General features: G+C 39.2%; 1 protein-coding gene across 2 annotated transcripts; it reads right to left on the reverse strand.

Moving 5' to 3' along the window:
• Positions 1-645: 645 nt before the first annotated feature.
• On the reverse strand, positions 646-20,133 carry VPS4B (vacuolar protein sorting 4 homolog B). 2 transcript variants are annotated; one of them, XM_057373136.1, is made up of 11 exons: positions 19,955-20,133; positions 17,101-17,212; positions 15,576-15,732; positions 14,234-14,301; positions 12,438-12,557; positions 12,040-12,196; positions 10,435-10,583; positions 10,179-10,260; positions 8,070-8,289; positions 5,369-5,506; positions 646-3,599 (listed from the first exon to the last, which is right to left on the reverse strand). In XM_057373136.1, exons 1-11 carry the CDS (start codon positions 19,979-19,981, stop codon positions 3,498-3,500), a joined length of 1,332 nt encoding a protein of 443 aa, XP_057229119.1. In that variant the 5' UTR covers positions 19,982-20,133; the 3' UTR covers positions 646-3,497. The 2 variants fall into 2 exon arrangements, with proteins under 2 accessions (XP_057229119.1, XP_057229118.1); XM_057373135.1 differs by lacking the exon at positions 19,955-20,133 and having other exon boundaries at positions 17,101-17,287.
• Between the last annotated feature and the right edge of the window lie 2,948 nt (positions 20,134-23,081).

Consider the following 23,081-nt stretch of genomic DNA (forward strand, 5'->3'; position numbering starts at 1 on the left):
ATCCCTAGATTAGTATGTTAGTAAAAAGCTGAAGAAAAATTGAAGGGGTAAGCACAGAAGCTATGCCACAAGAGCTACAACAAAAGCTGCCCGCTCAAGAATAAAAGGAACAATGTTTTGATAAGAATTAAGTATCAGCTGGAATAGCAGCACAGCATGAAACAAACAGTCCACTGAGTTCTTGCAATAGTTTACGTAAGTTACAGGAATGGCTTTAAGTCAACCATGATTACTAGGGTGAATCTGGTTAAGACCAAAAACATGTGTGGAAGCCAATCAAGAAACAAGACTGTCATTCTGGAGGAAGGAAAGAGTAAACAGCAAAATKAAGATGTTCCTGCATATTTCAACAAATTCATAACTATTAAAGAGCTTCCTGTCAAAATAATCCTCAGAAAAACACCAAAAATGTGGAATATTCTTATTAAGAATACTAAACAAACACAAAAAGTAGATCAAAATACCTGACTAGAGAATATTCAGCAGCTTCTCTGCTTCAATTGATAAAAAGAGCAAATTCTGACAGGCAGGAACATGAAAAAAACAAATTCCAGAGTATTTCCCTCAGCTACATTTGTTCTGCCCCACTAATTAAAACAAAAGTATGTAAGTATATTCAAAGACCAGCAGACTTGAAAAACAAAACCAAATTAAAAACTTCAGAGATTTATTGAAAACTTMTAAAATTTGTATCGTTTTTGTTATGCTAGAGAATTACAAAAAGGCAACATGTAAATCAGGGAGGAAACAAGACTWTGGAACTTGAGGTCCGTCAGGCAATGTAGGAAATAAGAAGTTAATTTACTGAGCTATTCTCACCCTGTAAGTATGTGCATCAAGAGATACACCACAAGTGGTAAGAAATCCAGCACTTAATGAAACCATCTGTGAAGAACACAAGCACATACACAAGTGATTTAATTGAAAAATCGTTTTAGGCATAAAAAGGAAAATTACATTTTTTCATATTGCAGTCAGAGTAAGCATTATCATCAGAAGGTATGAAAAAAATTTGTAAGCTAACCAGCCAAAGATCAGACTTTGTTTAAAATATACAAGATCAGACTTTGTTTAAAATATACAACTAATTTTTCCAGCATTTACAAAGATTTTGATTATCCAAAGCACATACAGCCTTCCATGAATTATTTAATTTAGAATATTTTCAATTAACACTGAAAACTAAAAAGTGATTTTGCATGCTCCCTCATTTGGCTGTCATCTACCATAGATAACTTGGCTAAGAAGCTGTGATATATATTAATTTATCATCATTTTACAAAGACAGCAAACCAGAAAGTTGCCCTTGTAGCTGCAACTCTAAGCAGCAAAGTTTATTTGGAATATATTTCTAAAAACAACTTTCAACATCAAATATTAAAGGTTCTGTTACAGATGTCATCTGAGCAAGCAGCAAGATGTAGCTTTGAAACATACAGTATGTTCCTCTTTTGCATTAAAGAGATTACACAGTTAAGCATATGGAAGCCCATAGGACAAATCAGTTTACCACAAAAAGGAAAATAAAAAGAAAAAAAAAAAARAAAATGTTCCTGAGAATTTTAAGATTGCAGGATTGCAGTAAGGACTATCATTCTTAAAATGGTCAAGAGACACGAGCTTCAAACCTCTGAATGACAGCCCTGCTAGTATGTGGCTCATCTCTTAAGCGTTTACAAGAGAAGACTACATACAAGAGATGTTGTTGCAATGAGGATTAAGTTTACTAACCATAGTTGCCTGTACCTACGCTGGAATTCCTGCCCTCTCCTACTCCCTCTCCTGCCATCCCTGTAAAGGCTGACAGAAAGATTTGCAGCCCACTGATTCACATTTACACATTCTGATATAAGACAAAGGTAAAACTGTGTGTAAATGAAAGATTTTGGAAAAAAAATGTTTCATCATATTAGTAAAAAAAAGCTCAGCACCTTTCAGATCAAAGAACATATAACTATTTTGTTTGGCTATTAAACAYAGAAACAAAAGTCTAAGATAATAAAGCAGTAAAAATTTGAACATAACATTGAAGAAATACTCAAATAACATAGCTGATGTTGTACTATAACATTTTACTTCATTTAAGTACAGAAAATGTCACCCATCCTATGATTTATAAAGTACACAAAATATGTACATAAAAGAAACCAAACCCCATCAAAGGATCATATATGTGCATATGTACATAGAACATACACACCTAAAATGTGCAAATTTCTTTTAATGCAGGTTAAACAAACCATTTGCAGGATAGAGTTGTACAATGATAATGGAAGATAGAGTATTCTAGATAACCTAATGGTGTTTCATATCTACAGCCAGTGCAAACTTACAAGGCACAAACTCAATGCTGATGCTGTAGTGTTGTAAGTTACATTCAGGCACATCTCCACTTGCTGTTCTTCAGAAAAAGAGCAATGGAAGTGCTACTTCTATACTAAACTGCCAGYCTTCTCTCAAAGTTGAAGCACTAAATTTATGCAACCTATATGCTACAGTTACCAGTGGGATTCTGGGTTAATTTATCACTGGAAAGTCTGTGGTTTAAAACATCTGTTCTAATCTCCCTGCATGTGAAAGAATGCTATTTCCCAAAATACCTCCCAGAAGTTCTCCAAAGACTACATATACGTTGCCAGACTCAACATGTGGGATCTTACAGGGTATTACTAATGCTTTTTCCTAAATTCAGTCAAACCTCTGCATAAGTGAATCCAGATTTATAAAACCAAAAGAAATAAAACAAATCCAACCCCCCCCCCCAAGAACAGTCAGCAAAACACCTTCTGAGTGACTTGCATTTAACAAACTTCTGTTAAATTGCATAGTGACAGAGTGTACCAGCTAGTAAAGAGTTAAAAACAAAAACTTGTTGTTTAAGGCAAAATTTTAACACAGCATAGCAGAAAAAAAAAAGCCAAATAACAGGTCCATCCATATTTAATCAAAGTACTGGCCCATGTAGTCTTATGCTCACAGTGTCTTCCTTCTTATTTTAACAGCAAACCCACACTTGCAGTATGCTTGATTAGAAAATTCTGTTGCATTTTCCTAATTAAAATGAGAGCAATTAACAAGTACGYTGATTGACTGATACTAAAAACACCTGACAAATATGTTCTCTCCCACSCCTCAAAAAAGTTTTTGAGCCTATTGGGAGTTTTAAAACTCACTGGTATCCTGGTCTAATATACTACCTAAAATGGAACTACTAATATAAAGCTTTCTAGTATTTATTAGACATTACCACATGACTTTGCTGTCTCACCCTAAAATTGCATTTTTGTATTATTTTTCAATAAAAGACATTTAATAGACATCTGAGGAAAACAATACAATACAAAAGCTTAAGGGTCTTTGCAAAGGTATCTTCTATTCCTTCTGCAAAGTAAGAAAGGAGTGATTTTATTGGCATTTATTTGAAGTGCCATCAATAAAGACACAAGGATACTTTAAAAAGAAAAAAAAAGTTCTAATGCTTCACACATATCTTTGGTTTAGCCTTCCTGTCCAAAGTCTTCTGTAAACTTCTTTAACTTCTCCARGTCCTGTTCATTAACTGTTGGTTTTGTGCTAGCAAGCGAACTGAGCATATCAGTCTGTCAGAAAAAAAAAATCAAACATGTTTTCAGAAACAAGTACAGTACCACTGCAAACAATTTTGCTGCCAGGACAAATATGCATTAAAAAATATAAAGGTCCTTTTTATACAAAACTTTAAGTAAGCCTGAACATTTCTGCACAGAGGCAGCACTATAACCCTTTGAACACAGACAATGGTCAGTGAGTTTTCCAGTAAAAAAAMCACGACCTCAGGTTAAGGTTTAAGCCACTCATCTAGTCAAGGTTTTATTCATCTCTTTTTTGAACAGAACTGAGCTTTCTTTTCTTTAAGTCAGTCACTATTTTCAGCTTGTGATTAACTACAACAGATTAAGTGGAAAATAATCAGATGGTCCCATGTATTCCTCGTAGTCCMGCAATGTAGAACACTAGTTTGTGATTCATCTCCAGCAAAGTTTTATTGCTAGTGACTGGTAATTTCTGTCTCTTCAATTCAATTAATTTCCTAGATATATATTTAGATACCAGAAAATGAAGTTTAGGAAAAAAAACACAGGTCTATGATGCTGAAAGCAGCAGTTAAAACAGTCTATGAATAAAAAGGGGAAAGAAAACTAATCAATTCCTAGCCATGGGCAACTRAAAAAAGTAGATGTCCAATACCTCATATTGCTATAAAAATATGGGTAAATCCAAAATTTAGTATAATGATTTTCTATACATATTTGTCTTATCAGACCAGAAGTACCCTGCTTAAAAAGAATTAAAGCCTCATCTTTTTAAGGACAAGAACTGATTTTGGACACTGAAACAGCTGCCTGTAGYGCATTAGAGCCCAGGTAACACAAGGAGCACACAAGGAACTATATTTAATTCCAGGAAAGACTGATAAAAAATCCAATTAGTCCATGCAGGCAGAAGTTTCAGGACTGGCCTGCATCTGCATAAATCCTTTTCTGCTTCCTCAGYATGCAAATATACACAGGAAAATCTTTCAGGAAATACAGTGATAGTTCTATTTACAAAGCAGTGCCTGTGATCCCCATTCATTACAGGACTGTTTGCACAGAGGAAAATACAACAGCACAGATTTGTTCTTAAATGCTTCCCAAAAACTTTGTACTTCAATTCAAAATCTTCTTTTGCTGCTCTTGGACAAAAATACAGAATGAGTGYCCAGTAATTATCTTTTTCTTAAGCAGTGAACTAAAATTTAAAACTGTCTTACACATTTAATTCCCTAGGCCAAAGCAAGTTTTTTAACATGCAGAAAGAAGACAGCAGAAAGAGCTGGATCACCTCTGATGAAATGAAACCAAAATTACCATTACATCCAGAATCTTCTTACATTYTGTTTTTTATACTTGTAGTATCTATTTAATGGGCAATATTTACCTATAGCACATCACTGTCMAATTTACAGTGAATATAATTTTCCGTTTCCCAGTGTTAATGCCACAGTGATGGGAAGAAAGTGAATTGTGGCGCAGGAACACTAAAGATTTCAAATTAATMAAAGCCAAGTAAAGGAACACTGGAGAAGYCAGATACTGTCTATGGATGAAAGGACGGCAGCTACATGCCAGCAGACAAGAATAAGAAATGCTTATCAGGGACAGACAGCTGTCTTTTTCATAAGCATGCCATACTGAAGTGCTGTATGTTGAGAATTCAAATGTTATCAGGCATGCCCAGCATTTCTGAAAACAAACATCTCATCCAATTGTTCTGGAAAAGACTCTTTACCTTAAAGTCTTTTCAGACTTCTGCAAAGCAAGAGAGAAATGCTACAAAGAATACCTACCATGGAAACTTTAGGCTCCTGTAATTTATCACCTGGGACCTCCATCCAYGTCATTTCTATGGCTTCAGGATCACCTGGAGAGCAAGGGGTGAATAAATCTACAATCGTATTTGGATTAGACACTGATGGTCCTTTTACCTAAAAAGAAGAAAACATGCAGTTTRTAAGAGTTATAATTCTAAAGACAGAAACCAGAAGCTGAACAGCACCCTAAGCAAAAACATTCCTTGATTTTATGCAGATGCCCTACCCATTGGGAAGACATGTCCTGCGAAAGTGAAATTGTRTAAGTGTGCTGTATTATTCACCTTGAAAACAAGCAGCTGTAGCCAGATACTTAAATTCACATCAGGTCAAATCCCAGAAGCCATGTCCTCTTAAGGCTGAGGATTTCTGTGGAAAACTGACATGCCAGGAATTCTGCTTAGTGAAGACCACCCTTTATGGTCCCTGGTCACCTTAGGAGTTCATTCATCACTGGTTAACAGTTCTCTAAAAGCTTCCCAGTGCTTTTCRCGCTGACATCCCGCGTTCCAAAGTTCCCAGCACCTCTCCCGGCACCACCTGAGCAGCGCTCCGTAGAAAACAGCGCCACTTAGCGGGAGAACAAAACACCCTTTTTTTTTTCCCCTAGGCAGAAGGACAGACCCAAAAAAGCTGCATCAGATGCCTGTTYCCTTTCTGCAGTACACTCTCCGGTACCAATGATTTTGCTTTCCCTTGGTATTACCTGAAGCACCCCACACCCACAGGAACTTGGAGCATATGCAGAGATTGAAGCACAACACAGTAACTGGCTATTTTTGACACAACTGGATTTGCTGTTCCAAACTGCATTTAGAGCAACATGCTGGAGAGCAGATTGTAATATTCAAAATGCACTCTGACAAACCTSCATTATCACATAAGGCAAGCAAAGGTTTACAGTTAATTACTGGCAACTGAGGAAAGCTCTGCTGAACTGAGTCAAGTCGTCTGTTATGAGGCAAATARTAACACTAAGATTTTGCTTATAAAAACATGAAATTACATCCAATTAAAGCATTAACAATACAAGTGGAATCAACTTGGCTTATGTCAGAGCCTTCAAATTATTGCAGTTGTGTATTTCTTCTTGTTTTTTGGTTTTTTTTAGCAAAAATAGGTAACATGCAAGAAGTCCTTTTGGGCTGTTCTGCAAACTGTGACAACTGAGGTTATTTGTTCCATGGCAAGTTAAAATATGCCTCAGATTGTTCCAAATTTGAACAAAACACTAAAAGCTAACAGCCCTTTAGCCAGAAATGCCATTGTCACTTAAAGTCAACAACAAATAAATATTTCAGACATCCCTACTTAAGGGAAGGAAGCATCTAGAAGATCCTTGATGTATCAAAGTAACTGTTTATTTATCAACAAATACAGCTTGCATCAATCACATTGTTACTGTGAGCTGTCTCCAGAAGTTAAACTTACTGTCCTCTCATATTCTGTAGCATACTGGACTTAAGTGTGCCTTTCTCTTTGMATCTTAAGCTGAATGAGTTCATTGGAAGAAACCACATCGAAAAAAACCAGCCTATCTCCAAAGTGATTGTAGCTGTTCAGTTCAGGGCCCTTAACCCTTTCATGTCAGGTTGAGTTACTGGTAAAAATACTGTAATTGTAACTGAGATGACAAAGAACTGCTGCCAACACAACATGCGTGGTACTTGATAGCTTAGATTCTACAATTTTTCCTATCACACCTGCTCTTTTAAGAAGCAACAAATTTAAGCTTTCTTTTACAGCATTAACATCAAATGTTAACAAAAAATACCTTTAGTCTGGGTCACTTTAAAATATTCTACACAGGAAAAAGAAAGCTTTATTTAACTGATACACATGTTGTATGTGTTTCAAAACCATTATCACTTTACTTTTTCATTTAGGAGTTTATTTAATAGTTTACAGAGAACAATTAATTTGACCAAACAAGGCCCATCTGTGCAAATTCTCCAGGGTAACAACATTCCCAGGTTTAACGTAGTAAAAAATGCCARTTGGTTCTTGTTCAGATAAAGTTTCTGAGATCCAAACATTGTGAAGAAATGTTTAAGTCAGTACATAGCATATAGAAGCAACTGGAATACAAGCCAAACMATATAGTTTGAATAGGCTCTTCAGAGTACACCTCAACAGGAGTAAACTGTTTTTTACATTACAACAGTGCAAATGAAACACAGACCTTGCTCAGTTGTGTTGCATCTTGTACTGCTGTTGCAAGTAACACTCATTCAGTRTTTCTACCAGAAGTCTACAATAACCTTAATTTTTCACTTTGAAAAATACGCCAAGTAAACAGAATGTGCTTAAGTGCAATCCATCTGTTCTCAAGTGGATGAGGGATGCATTTTTTTCCAGCATGTTAAGAACCACTTAACTTGAAATTAAAAAAGAGCACTTCTGTAACACTGCCATTTAAGTCAAACTGCAAACTGAATGCTTTTAATACTCTCTAAAGACATTAAGAGTCAGAGCATGAATATTTAGAAATTAGCTCCATTAGACTTATGGCAGGACTAAGGGGGCTATGAAGAACTGTTCTCCCCAGTCAATAAATAAAACATYCATAAGCATGCAATATTATCCAAAACCAAACTCCATTTATTTGCAAAGAATTTTCAAATTAAGACTGTTCTCATAGAAAAAAATAACTTGAAAAAATTTGATTCCTACTTACTTTTTTAAAGTGAGTTGCTGATTGCACTTTTCTAACAGGCTGCATCAGTGCATCCCGGACAATGATGCTTATATCTGCACCAGAGTAGCCATCAGTTCTCCTCCCAAGTTCTCGATAATCTGATTCTGTTAGGAGATTTGGAGTTGACCCAAGGTGAAGTTTGAACATTGCAGCCCTGGCATGGTCCTCAGGTAAAGGAATATAAATACGCTTCTCGAACCTGGTTTAAAAAAGAAAAWAATCAAAGTGTTTCCAAGATGCCAGTTCATGCAGGTGCACAGAAGAAAGAGCTCATGCAAATGAGTTTGCTCCTAACTGTATTAGAAAAAAGYACTTTCAATACAACAAACCTTTAAAAAAAAATCTGAGGCAAATATTCCGCAACCTGTGTTCATAAATAATACTTTAGTTAGTATAAGCTAACATCCAGAATATAACAACTACTTCCTTTACATTACAAAAATCTTCTCTTCAGACTGACGTTTTTCCAGCAGTTTGAGTCTTAAAAGACAAAAACAAGGAGAAAGTCTGTAAAGGTTGATTTGAACAGATTTCACACTCAAAGAAAGAACTGCCTGATAACAAGTTTCTACAGTCTCCAACTAAATTAAGAAAAAACACCATAGATGGAAGTAAATTTGAAACTATTCTCAAGAAAAACATTGCTAACTGCAGTTCCTCCTTCGAAGCAGCATCTGTTCTCCTAGTGGAGATTACCTCCCACCAACAAAGTAAGAGCAGCTCCAAATTCTCTTGAACACAATTAACYAGATGCACATAACAAAGTAGCCCAAATCCACAAAAAACTAATTTTATTACAGCCATTGTTGTATAACTTCCTTTAATTCTTGTGGGCAAGAGCTAGAAACTTTCATATTGCTGAGAATAAGAAAATGGTTTGGGTTGAGAGGGATCATCTAGTTCCAACCCTGCTGCCAGGCGCTGGAACACCTTCCACTAGACCAGACTTAAAGCCACATCCAACCTGGCCTTGAACACTTCCAATAATGTGACATCCCCAACTTCTCTGGGCAACCTGTGCCATTGTCTCACCACTCCCATCATAAAAATTTTTCTCCTTATGTGCAATCTAAAATTACCCTCTTTCAGTTTCAACAACAGCCCCTTGTCCTGGTACTACAGGCCTAGGAAAAAAACCAAAACAAGCTTTCTAAGAAGCTTCTTTATATACTGAAAGGCCACAATAAGGTCTCTCTGGATCGATGCTTCTCTTCTCCGAGCTGAACAGTCCCCCACTCTTACAACTTGCCCTCAGAGGAAAGGTACTCTCATAATTTTCATGGCTCGCTTCTGGACGCACTCTATCACTTCTATTTTCAGCAGCACCTTCACCTCTAAATCTGGCTCAACAACATTAGAGCCATACAGATGGGAAGTGATATCTGGAGGCTACCTGATCCAACCCCAAATCAAATCAAGGTATGGCCAGTTTGAATTAAGCATATAAATAWAAGTCAGTGTCAGTCACAAAAAAATCATGATTCTGTAACTACAAAAATRGCCATTTATCCAAGCTGGGTCCTCATCACAACATAATCCTATTTGTCACATAACTGTATCTGTCCTCTGCTTGCTCTGCAGCTCAGAGAAAGATCCAATTAATCCAGGCACAGGCATAGAAGCCATTWATCTGCGAAACAGCAGTTAAAGATCCCAAGTATGCCAGACCAACAGAGAAAAAAGATGTTTCTGTGTAAGGTTACATTTCCATAAAAGAACTCAAGCTACTCACCAGTTTGTTAACAGCTGAAAAGGAAAGCTATACCCCCTCTTACCCTTCTGAGGAGTGTATTTTCTAACTTGTCTCCCAAGTCAAACAGAAAACCAAAAAGCAAGCAGAAAACTCTGTTTCTTCAAGCACAATCATCTAACAAGAAATCAAATAAACTACAGGGCCAATATAAGAGTGAACAACTTAACTCTCTCTAAAGGGGAAAGTGGTTATTAGTTTGGCTAAGTCCACTTCATGGAACTGAGTGGCAGAACATGAACCATGTCTGCAAACATGAGCTGGATGAACACCTTAAGTACTCTCTGAAGGCTCAAACCAGCTGTGAATTTCAGACCATGAAAAAAACGCCATCATACCTTCTCCTGATAGCAGAATCCAAAACCCAGGGTATGTTTGTTGCTCCTAACACCAAGATTCCTTCATTGTCAACACCAACCCCTATATCAGGGCAGAAATAATTCCAGTGTTTAGATGATAAACAGAGACTGTTTTAAAAAGTCATCAAAATTTAACAGGGTGGAACTGAAGATACTTTTAGTGTTCGCATGCAAGCTACATTTCAAATACATATCTTAATTTCTCTGTCTGATTTTGAAAACCAAATAATCTTACCTTGCATCTGGACTAGAAATTCTGTTTTTATCCGTCTAGCAGCCTCGCTTTCATTTTCACTTCTTGACCCACAGAGGGAATCTATCTCATCAATGAAGATGATAGAGGGTTTGTTTTCTCTGGCAAGCTGGAACAAGTTTTTCACTAATCTTAAAGAAGAAACAGGTTCAGTTATAGTAATAATTACAACAGTAGAAACACATAACTTCAGATTGTGATACTGTAATTTTCTTTAGACAAAGCAAGAAAAAAAGAAAACCTATTAACATAAAGCTACTCAAATACACAACATCCTTTCAGCTCCAAGACTCAGACTGAGTGAGAGAGCCCAGCATAATAAGAAAAACAATTAAGAGTGCTCCAGGTCCAGTTTTGAAAAAAAAGTCCTTTTTCATTGTACACTTCTACGTGACAGTCTGGACTATAGAAAACCACCACTCCAGAAAGATTGAAAAGCACAAGGCTTTCTCTTAACATTTCTAACTTAAATTAATTCTAGAGATTTTGTAAGAAATAACATGTATCTTTACTTTATACAACTTTAGTTACTAAGTAATTTTTATATGACAAGAAACATTGGTTTGTAAAACAAAAACACAACAACCTAAAACAACCCCAAAATACTCCTAGCCATTTCTCATGGACACATTTTATTGGTTAAACTAAATTAGAACACGTTGGGAAATTCTTCATATTACAGCACTAAACCACAGGCAGTAGTCTCAGATAAAGTCAAACATAAAATTTAATGCCAAGCTAGTCTCCAGCTCTGTATTCCTTTTGCAACAAAAGAAAAACAGCTTAAGGTTTCCAGCTTTCTGGGGAAAAAAACAACTCACTTCAAACACTTTATTCAAAAACCTTTCTTCCTCATTCAATCAACATAAAATAAACTGCTCCTTTGTCCCACACTTCAAACTATTAAAGCATGGTTGTGACAAGTATACTTATCATTATATGAAAATCCTTTCTATATACACCCAGAAATTTCATTAATTGAGGAAAACCTTTTTTGGAAGGCCAGATGGACAAATTCCTAGACTTCTAGACTGCAGCCAACATGTCACTCCTGGTCTTCTTCACATATCACATAGTACCAAATGAAGAGTTAGAATGGGGACCCACAAAATTTCCTTTCATGGCTGCTCCTCTCCTTCAACCTATTTTTGCAAATCTCTTACGTCTTTCAGATTTTATTTGAAATTGGGATGAAATAAAAACCCACCTCCATATGGACAAAGAAATGACACATAACTACTAGGACAAAAGAGTGGGGAGATGTCAAGATGCAAGGTAACCCAGCACTTCAGACTGATACAGGCTACAATCACAGCTAAATTCAGAAGGGAAATGAACTCTGTGGTGCTCCCAAAATCTTTCTGAGCAGGTTTAAAAACTATCTTGAAGAGAGTTTTTCAAAATATGCAGTATATGCAGATATGATGGTRGCTTTACATGGCACTGCAGCATAAAGCACAGAAACACCTGCAGTTTGTTTTTAAAAAGACAACACCATTCACTCAAATTCTTTACAGCAACTTATCTCACTCCGTATTAATTTCTTCTTGACTACGTTTTCCTGGACCTCTGTCAACTCCAACTTACTTTTCACTTTCACCTAACCACTTGGAGACAAGRTCAGACGAAGATACTGAGAAGAAGGTAGAGTTGTTTGCTTCTGTTGCCACAGCTTTTGCTAAGTAAGACTTTCCTGTTCCTGGTGGTCCAAATAGGAGAATCCCTCTCCAGGGTGTTCTCTTGCCTGGAAGAGAGAAACCAGCAGTCCTCAAAATACTGTAGGAAAGACTGAGCCTATTTTCTGATTATGCACCTCTAGGGTGCTCAGAGATTTTCTGCATCTACCCATGAAACTTCTGCCAGATGGACCACGATCTCTTTGCTGAGAGCTCAGCTTGAGTCTCTGATACATTGGCATTACACACTTCACAGGCTCCAGTGTCAGTCCTGACTGGCCAATAGAAAATAAATGCAGTAATCCTGACCTGTAAACAGGTGTGGAAATTTAATGGGCAGGATGACTGCTTCTTTAAGTGCTTCTTTGGCACCTTCGAGGCCAGCAACATCACTCCATTTGACATTTGGTCGCTCCATRACAATTGCTCCTGTAAGAAAAGATTGTCTAAGTTAGTGATGTACATACCTTTTCACAATTACAATAAATTCAGTTAAGTGGGAAAAAAAATCTATGTCCATGCCTATACTGAATAAAAACAAGGAATTTCTAAGATGATAGAAACACTGAATTTCATTAGTCAAATGGATGACCTATTTTTACAGAAATCTGTCACATTGTTTTACCACAATAAACCATGGATAACATATTCAYGAGTTAATAGAAGTCCTGACACCATGTCCTCACTAAACCACCACTGCATTTCTCAGAAGATTTGAAATTTCACTTTAAACAGTGTAGCTGCAGTAGCTCAGGATTTTAAAGATTCTCCAGCAGATGAAGTACCTTGCTGGGTATCTCCAGATGTGCAGCAAACAAATGGATCATCTAATGGAAAAGAGGTTTGAGAGCTAGGGTTGAAAGCATCAGAGAGGTTATATAGATTGTACTTAGCTGCAGAAGTATTTCCTCAGTCAAGGTACATTCTCTCAAAGTTGAGCACCAAGTCTCCTCAATTTTCCTCAATTAATGAGTTCAGCCAACTGAGCTATAATTTAGCCTTCTCTTCAGACTGGTTAGTCTGACATGTTAAAGATTTTGTCTCAACTACTTGTAGATTGGAAAACTTGGAACTCAGGTAGTAATAGATTATTGATCTATAGATCTATCTAGTAAATCTATAGATCTATAATACTTGATCTTGTAATCCTAGCCACTACTTCCACTATCTGAAGTAAGATTCATGTGGGAAGAAACAAAGTCTTTATAGCGAGAGATGAAATCAGAGTTCAGTGCTCATCAATTTTCTATCACTCCCAAAAAACCAGAAAGTGTCCCTTGTAACTATTCATAGGATTAAATAAATATGCAGTGAAGTAGAAAAAGCATGGCASAATTTCCAAATGTAATACAATAGCGCCTGAAATTACACAGGTACAAGATCTGGTAAATGCATTTGATGTGTTACTCTGAAAAATAGGAAAACAGTGAGGTTTTCTTAAGACCCATAAGCACCTCCCGGTAGAGAAGCTCTGAATACTTCTTCACCATTAAAGAGAAATAAACATCAAAAAAGCCTCCATCTAACTGCACACAAAACCACTGGTAACTGCTATATGTTGCTTCACTGACTGTGCTCTGTATTTGAGTTCAAAACCCCAAACTATGCTACTGAACTGGGAAAGCATCATCACTGCATATGAGAAAATGCTGCCTGTTATTATAAACGGGCAAGAATCCATGATTTTTACTCCTAAACATGAATACAAGTCTGTTTGTGAAAAATCCTGCTTACACTAAGCATTTGTATAACCATTTCTTTAGCCTCTAGGCAATACTCTAATGCACTTAAGAGTAAAAAATACTGATTCCATTTAGCCAATGGCTACGTGGGATTTTGCAACTTCTGTTGGAAAATGCTAGCTTGATAGYTGATACAACTTTAACATGAAGCACAGGGTACAGGAGATATATTTCAATATAGTCACTGTATAAGTTCATGGCACGCAAGTCCTTTTATTTCCATAAGGACTATATTTTTGCATGTGAAGATTACATACTGAGCCACTTACAAATATTACGTTAATCCATAACATTTAGATGGCAAAAATATAGGAACTTGCTCGACTGTCACCCCTATTTAAAGAAAAGGATGCTTTAAATTACCTTGAAGTTGATTCTGTAGTTTCTTTTTTTCAGGGTCCTCTGATTCCCCTTCCCCATCACTGTCATTCCTGATTTGGAAACAGTATTTAAATATAGTAAGAGAAACTGTCATCTTAGGATAAAAATCAGAATGCAAAAAGCAGAAAAGCCATCAGGCTGAGGAATGAAAGGAATGTTGAGATGCTTTCAGACCTCTACAGGTTTACACAACTGTAGAAAAGCAGAAGCCCACTCTTCTACAATTTCTTTCCAATTTACCCTCCTCTGCCATTTCAACTTCCTCTTATGAGTCTGAGCCCTCTAACACACTTCTGTGTGGTTTGAGGCGGCCTTTAGGAAACATAGCCCTGCTATCCAGCAACACAGAAGTGCCACAGTGATTTGTTTGTAGACACTGGCACTTGTCCTCTATCTTGCAACAGGACTTGGCCAATTCCATCCAGTACTATGAAATTCTCGTCTTATCAGAGCAAAGTAAACTGGAAGTTAAAGAAGGAAARGAGACTAGATAGTGAACCATTGGAGTGAAGGTCATGAAAATATATGTAGCCTCTGTGGTATTGCCATTTCCTTTCTATTATAAATAAGCAGAACAGTACAGATCAAAAAATAAAACTGATGAGATGAGCAGACAATGAAACAGACTGAAAATTAGGTGAAGTTTTAAAGAGACAACTGAGCAACTTCAGCTGTTCGGGACTGCTGAAGTCCCACCAGAAGGTATGATCCTGAACCCTTCCTCCCTCCTATCCCCACAAAGACAGCAGCAAATGCAAAAGAGGCTGGGCTTGTTTGGGTGGCTCTGCTTGTTCAACTCTCTGATATGCAAAATAAGAAACAAATCTAAGAGAAGGGAAGCAATGGASAGACCAGGCAGCAGCAACACATTAGAGGGATTCTGTCCACCTYACAAAACTTTACCCTACATAGGGCTCTTCATCTCATATCAAGTGTCAGATATCATATCTCAGATCAAATTCAGTAACCCCAGTAACCGTCAGACTGAAACTATTTCCTAGTTAGTACGTACTTAAATGCAGAAAAACTTTGAAGGTCATAGGGCTCATTGCCATTATATCCAATAATCACTGGATTCAGCTGCTAGATTGAAGCAGCTTTCATTCTTCAGTGAATTTCCTATGCAAATGTTCACATTTTAGAAAACAAGCGCAGAAATGCTTCTGATGGTAATGCGTGTTATTTTTATTAGCCCACTGTATATCAGCATTAGCAGTCATTTGAAGCATTTTAAAAGAACAAGTTAAAATATTCTTTGAATAGTTAAAGCTTAAAATAAGMTGAGCTCAGGAAGTATTTTGTTTTACCTTCTCCAAGAACATACCCTTTTCCATCAGTAGGATCAGACCCAGACTCTTTAACTGGTTTTGGTGCAGTTTTTTCTTTCTTTTTCAGATACTCTTTCAGCTTTTCTGCTCGGTCCAAGTATTCTGTACATTTTGCTCTAATGCTTTGTTTTGCTTTATCACCCTGTGCTTCATCTAAGAGTTTGAAGAGAAACAATTCTTTGTTAGCAGCAAAACTCATTTGCATCGATCAAAAAACAAGACTAAAAATCTGTCTCCTTTATCTCTCTCRGGGCTCACCACATAACCAAACATCTCAGCTACTTATTTTTCCACTATAACTTGGAAAGAAGTGAGCAGAAGGTTCTCATCATGTAGCAAAAATCAAATATACACCTGAACAAGATTTGGCTTAAAATTTGACTCTAAAGGATTAAAGACCACAGCAGTGGAAGGTTTTCTGTCAGCCTTTCAAGTTTCTAGACATTGCCTTAATAAATGCTTTTCTAAAATAGCTAATCAAGAAGCTGCTTGTGCTAGGCATTTTTTATTTAGAAGCAWACTTGATTCTTCCATAGGCTGCTAATTTTAAAAGATAAAGAAACATTACATAAAACATCTGAAAGAGGTTGGTGTGTTTCAATAGCCACACTGTTCTTATTGCCACYATTACAGTATTTCAAACCAACAATYAAAATTTAACGTCAGGTTAATGTGTCAGGTTTCCAAAACTACATCAATATTGTTAAAAGCACAGAAAATTGTATTTTGAGAAAGATTTAAAARGACAGGGAATGGTAAACACAGATTATCCTAAAAATAAAGGACTATAAATAAAACAGTATTWTTTTCAAATCATGGAGATCTGCAAGGGTACTTTTGTCAGGCAAGCGACCCTAGCCCACTTACATTAGGGTTGTACTTACATTAAGAAAGCCCACTCCTTGCATACAAAGACTCAACATGGCACAAAAGGTACACGCAAGTGTGAAAAGGCATAAAATAATGAGAATATGGAAACTGAAGAAAAATTGTTACATACAAGTCCATCTCATACATTTTTTTGGCCAAGATGAACAGCGAGACTATGACATTAAGGAGCAAAAGATGTCAGCAGAGAGGCTGTAGAAAGGCAAGCAGCATGAATTAAAGGAGCAAAAACCACTTGGCAGATACAGCAAAGACTTCATGTGTAACACRGTTTTCAGCACAACAGAAATACAGGGATCCCTGTACTTATTGTCATATTTCCTTGTGCAATGGCCAGCTTGAAACACTGCTACAAAAGTCCAGAGGAGAGACAGCAAACACCTGCCTCCTGTTTTAAAAAAACCTAAAACAAAACACAAGTAAAAGAAAAATCTGATTTCTTACAAGAATGGAGCAAGAGCACAACACAGTAAAGGCAAAACCTGCTAAATATATGACCTCAGTCAAACTACAATTAGCAAGTATCAACTGTTGATGAGAGCAAAAATTTAAATACTGATGTCAACATAAGAGATTACTCTTGTGCAATCTGACTTCTAAACTCTACTTAATCTTCCAATACATCACACTTACATTTAACAACATGGATAAAATACTGCACAGCATGCTGGTACAAGCGGAAGGCTTCCTCATAGTTTCCTGCTTTGTCTTCTTGTGCTGCCTTGTTAGCAAGGTCTATTGCTTTCTGCAACAGAAACAAACAATTAATTGCTGTGAAAGAGCATTTTCCACGATCAGTCACCATTTAAACTGTTACTATTCTTTGCTGGCCCGTTTTTCTGTTCTTCAACGTTTACCCTCCTCAAAGGTGGAGGCAACTGATTGTCTTGGGTGATGTTCTGTACATGATGTGGTATTTCCATCCTTTTATGAACARCGAATTAACAAAGTGCTGAAATCTACTAGCACACAAAACAGTGCAAGTGAGAAGGGCAAGYTTCTGTATACTAAGCTGAAACTACTATTATTTTGTCTACACAGTTTTGCTTAGCAATCTCTTGCACTTTTTATGGAAAGATTTGGGAATGCATTGTAAGGCTTGGGTTTTTTTTTATCACAGACCTAGACACTTTGAACTATGRTACAGATGTGCTGTCTAGGGCATGGTTTAGTGGTGCCCTTGATAGTGCTKGGTTAATGGTTGGACTCAATCTGTTCCAGCCYAAACAATTCTATGATTCTATGACTGATGACATCAGTAAACCCTATAAACAGCAAAGTCAATACAGGAAGTACTTGAYTACAATCACTAAAACTAGCACTACCACTCTTCAAATATTATGCTGGGAGACATCTTCAAAGACTACTTGCTTGCCTTCTCTAGAAGGGTTTAGGTTCTTCAGAAATAGTCAGAATTTCTAATTATCACTCCAGCAGGAGAGGAGAACCACTCCACAAACAGAGAGAATACCCAAATCTCAAGCTTCAAAGAGAAGCKATGAATGGATTTTTAATTTGTTCATCTAGTTTCAAATAAATCTGTGATGTAAGCTGCTGTATTGCACACACTGTCCTGTGGATTTGTTGGTATCACCGCTATTCCATTGCTCTTAAATGCTTATTACTTTTTATTACACTTTCCTCCTTGGAATGCCCATACCACGTCAAGACAATTAAAACTGTCATTTAAAGTGTCAACAACCATTTGCCACTGGTTCACCTAAGTTAAAAAAGGACAGCCAGCCAGAGCTGAYCAAAACCAACTAAATCTTCTGTCGTTCCTCACCTACTTTTTCCCATGTGGCTCCTTTTCCTAAGCATTATTGGTACGCTCAGGATGATCATGTAATGTGAGGGAGCAAGGCTGAGAGTTTGAACTGCAGCAAGGAGTTTCCATTAGACATTTCAGTACAGATACTCCTGCCACTATCCAGACACTCTGCTGTGTTTCAGGCAGAACAAAGCTAGTAAACAATAGCCATGAAAAAAACAGCAACATACTRTATTCTATTGCTATGTGCTGCTGTCTTGGAAGCAAAGATCATCTCAACAGACCTACCTGAAATCAGAGGTATTTAAAAACAATGAACCACTCAAACAGACTCTATGGCTCTKTTATGGCAAGTGTTAGAGCACTGTAAGCATCTCTTTCTTTGGAACAGAAGAATCAAAGCATCAGCCAGAAGCTGATGATTAATTTCTGAGTTATGAATGGACAGCTGCCTCCTTGCTGACCATTTTGTGCTGACTCCCTTACACACCTCTGTGCACCATTCAAATCTAGCAACAGAGCAAAAATTAACTGTCCAAGTTSTTTTCATATTAAAGTTCTTAAGTCCTGTCAGTGACTTTAATTACCACAGAGCAGCCCAATAATTCCTGGATCCAGTACAAGAAAGACAGTGATAGATGTGACATTAATTCCAAAGAATAAATGGCAAAGATCACCTGCTAAAACAGAACTGTGAGAAAACTGCATTGCAGACCTGCTCCTCTGAAATTGGCTATTTACAGAAARAGAGTATGGCAAAACCAGGCAGTACCTGCCTAAGACTATTACCTGGTTATTAGATTCTCAGCTCTAATACTTCATTACATCACCTGCATCTTAGCCTGTTACTGTAAAGAACATCACTGCTATCAAATAGAAAATCATTATTAAAAATTTGTATGAACTAGGGCATAGATGACCATCTCTAACTATCCCTGAGGCAAAAATTACGTTTTCTCAGGCCAGGCGTTTATAGTTTGATGAACATCACCCAAGAAAAGAATGTAATCTTAAAGATGATATAAATCTTGTTACAGACCCTGTAACATCTCCTCTAGCTCTGCCAATGCAAACATCACACTGCCAGTGTAAACACTGTATACAGAAATGATCATGGCTCAGACAACCGAAGAGAAAAAAGGGACTGTCTGGAACCCCCTTATGTCACTCCGGGATCTGTTTTGCCGRCAGCCGCAGAACCGAATACACACCCCCAACGGAGGGTTAAGACAAGCGGGAGAGCAGAGCAGGCAAGGGCTTCCTACAGCCACCACCAGCAGCCAATCTCACAGGCAGCACAAGCCAAAGAAGACCGCMAGAGGCAACAGCGCTTCCCGGGCGGACATTAGGCCCCACTGCCCGCGTCCCGCAGGGCTGGTGCCGCCAGGGTGCCCCTTCCCAGGGACTCCCTTCCCGGGACCCCTTCCCAGGGTCTCAGGGCCCGGCACGATGAGGGCTGACCCCGGGGGCTCTGCCACGCCGCGCCCCAAGCCGAGTCCCCTCCGCGCCCCCTGCGCTGGGGCGGCCCTGCCGGCGGTGTCCCTGCCCGCGGAGCCGGAGGCGTTCTCGCTCCCCGGGCCCCGGCTCGGCCCGCAGCCCCGGCCCGGGACAGCCCCGGCTGGGACACCCCCAGCCCCGCTCCTTCCTGGCACCGCCCCCCGCCCGCCACCGCCTGCCGGGCCCGCCCCGCCCCGGGCAGGGCCGGCGTCGCTGTACCTGCAGGTTGCCGGTGTTGGCCGCCATGGCGGAGCGGCGGAGGGCAGGCAGCGGGAGGAGAGCGGAAGGGGAGCGGGCCCGGCTCCCGGTGGCGCAGCGCCCCTGTCCCGCCGCCCGCGGAACCCAAACCGCGGCCTCCGCCGCCGCTTCCGCACCGAGCGCCCGGCGCCGCTTCCGCCTCCGCTTCCGGGCCCGCCCCCAGCGCTCCGCCCGCCCCGGGCCCCGGGTTCTTCCCCGGGCAGCGCCCGCTCACGGCGTGTTTGGGCTGGGAAGGGACCTCTGGAGAGCATCCAGCCTAACCCCACTGCCAGGGCAGGGGCACATAAAGCAGGTGACGCAGGAACGCGTCCAGGTGGGCTTGGAATCTCTCCAGAGAGGGAGACTGCACCATCTCCCTGGRCAGCCTGTCCCAGTGTTCTGCCACCCTCAACATAAAGTTCTTCCTCATGTTGAGGTCGGACTACTTTGTTTTGGTTTGTGGCCATTGCTCCCTGTCTTGTCGCTGGGCACCTGCAAAAGAGTCTGGCATCATCCTCTTGGCAGCCGCCTTGGAGATATTTATATGCATTAAATAAGATCCCCTCTCAAGCCTTCTCCACACTAAACAGGCCCAGTCCGGTTCAATCAATCCTGACACATCCGTGAGCAAGTGTCACTCACCCGTGGGTTTGTAATGAAGCTCAGGTGACGTGCGATGCTCACAGAGGGTGGAGGAGGAAGTGACTCAACATGCAGCCGACTGCAAACCAGTTCTGGAAAGCCGACTTGCTGTATGGATGTCTTAAATAAATGCCAGGTGCTCCCTTGTGGTACTTCAATTCCTTTAGAGCAAGAAAAGGAGCATCTGGGAAACTTAACTATAAAAAACCCTATGCTTCCAAGTAACCCAGTTACTACAGTGCAGGTATGACTTAATAATTCCAATGTAACATTTTTAATTTTATTTTGCAATAAAAGTCCACTGAACCTTTTTGATATGGTCAGTAGACTCTGTGTTCTGGGCAGAGGGAAAAAGGCACATCAACAATCACCCCTGTGCCAGGGAAGTTTGTGGTTATCTCTTCCTCAAGTCATGTGGTTGGCATTTTATTTTGGTAAGTGTCCTCATGTGTTGAGGATGCTTTGGTTGATTTTCAGACATGGTCACTAATAGTTGTTCTCCTTGGCTCGACTGCAAATGTTAAAGACAYGATGTAGGAAAGATTAAGTCATGTAATCAGGCTTTGGGAAATGAGATAGTAAGGAGAGATTGCCATGAGAGACAACTGAAATGGGCCAAAGTGAGAGGAGAGATGATGATTTCTAAAGGAACCTTATAGCTGTGYGGTCATCAGGATTCAAGCATAGCATTGATGGTGGGAAGTGCTCACRAAAACTGTGGGTTAAATCATGTATATCCATTTCTTTCTTACTCCATTTTCAAAGGGTGAGGCAAAACCTTCCCTTTTACTCTTCTATGGTTGATTATGCCACTATGAAGCCTTTGGGCTACTTTTAACCTCCTTTTTATTTAAAATAGACTWCTTCCTTGGGGTATCATTTCCTTTTTGGCTTTATCTTCTCATTCTGATTAGTGTAACAGAGTATTCTCAGATTAAGTTCCTGTTGCTAGTAATCTTGTCTGTGTCCTCTGTACCTATGATTTTTAATTGTTTAATCTTATATTTAGCTTTCAGACCTAGATCTAAAACAATAAATACAACACAATAGTGTTAAGTATGCCTCTCCAGTCACGCTGAACCAGCTTCTGAAACTCCAGGAAAAACAACTGTTTTCTGCCAATGTGCTTTAAAAAAGTAAATCAGAAAAGGCACCTCTGTCATTTACAGATAACAGGCTAAATCTTGCAGTCCTTACTTAAGTCTTACTCATGTAATATTCCTGCTGTAATTTGACATTGCAGCSAGTTTTGCCTGAGGAAAGACTGGATGAATGCTGAGTAATGGCATCAAGATTATTTCTGGAGAAGCTAATGAAGTGTCATGTTAAGGGTATTACTTCAATTCGAGGGAAAAATACAGTCACATTATCTAATATTTCCCAATGCTGAAGTTCTTRTGTTACCATATTCTAAGAATGATTGTGTACAACTAAGTGCAATGAAAATAAAACATATTAAAGATGTTAATATGGTATTGACCTCAGCTAAGTCCATCCCATACCTGCCTGGGGCATTGGTSCTCACATTGCTATGGCATTACATGGCACAGGCACTGACGATGTCCCGTGTTTCCCAAGGCTGAGTAAGCTGCTGTGGAGAATGCATCCTGCTGGCATAACTTGGTATGGAGGGAAGGGGCCCACACTGTACGTTGCCTGGATACCTTGGGCYGAGACTGGATGAATACACTGATAAAACAAGTCCTGCCTACAGCACAACCAGGTGTCATATCTGTGATTCTCCTCTGCCATGGCAGCTGAGGGGTAGCTGGAGATGACTAATGTTACATCAGAGTGAGACTGGTATTAACTGGATGACATGAGAGCTGTTCAGGTAAGAGAAGTCGCTACCTGAGAGAGCTTAACAGTGTGGACAGACAAGGCAGAGRAGGCTGGAAAGTATAGCCTCTGTTTCTCTGTATTTTTCTAGCTGATGGAATGATGCTGAATCTGGTCAGATCAATCTGATCTAGGTAACAAAGGCTGTCAGTAGCAGCACTAGAAAGTGAAATTCGGGTTGTCCAAATCCCATTATGGCACCTCAGTCCAGCTTGGTGYACACATCATGAGCTCATGCACTTTGGGCAGGACCTGCAGTGGACTTGTGGTGCAGCTGTGCCCTTCTCTGCGCTGGGAAACATGCTGGGCTGAAAAGCAGGAGCACTACAAACCACCAGCTGTCTCTTTGGGAACCTTTCTGGCTGTTAGGTAGTACGTGTGGGAGTACTGCTGCTGTGGTATTCCCAGGTGGATGGCTGCCATACATAACCACTTTAATAGCTCTGAAACCACAGCAGCATTATGGAGGAGGGCTGTGTCCTAAGAGCTCTTATTCCTAGTGCACTCAGTGCTCTGGGTGCAGAGAGGATGTTGTGTAGCTATCGAGCCCAGGAGGGAAAGAATTAAAGTTGTATTCAGGACCAGAAAGATTGACAACAAAACTTATGCCAATAGAGATGCAAATGAG

This window comes from Malurus melanocephalus, unplaced genomic scaffold (genome assembly GCF_030028575.1).
Source record: "Malurus melanocephalus ecotype Western Australia unplaced genomic scaffold, MMel_1.1 scaffold_187, whole genome shotgun sequence".
Taxonomy (NCBI): Eukaryota; Metazoa; Chordata; class Aves; order Passeriformes; family Maluridae; genus Malurus; species Malurus melanocephalus.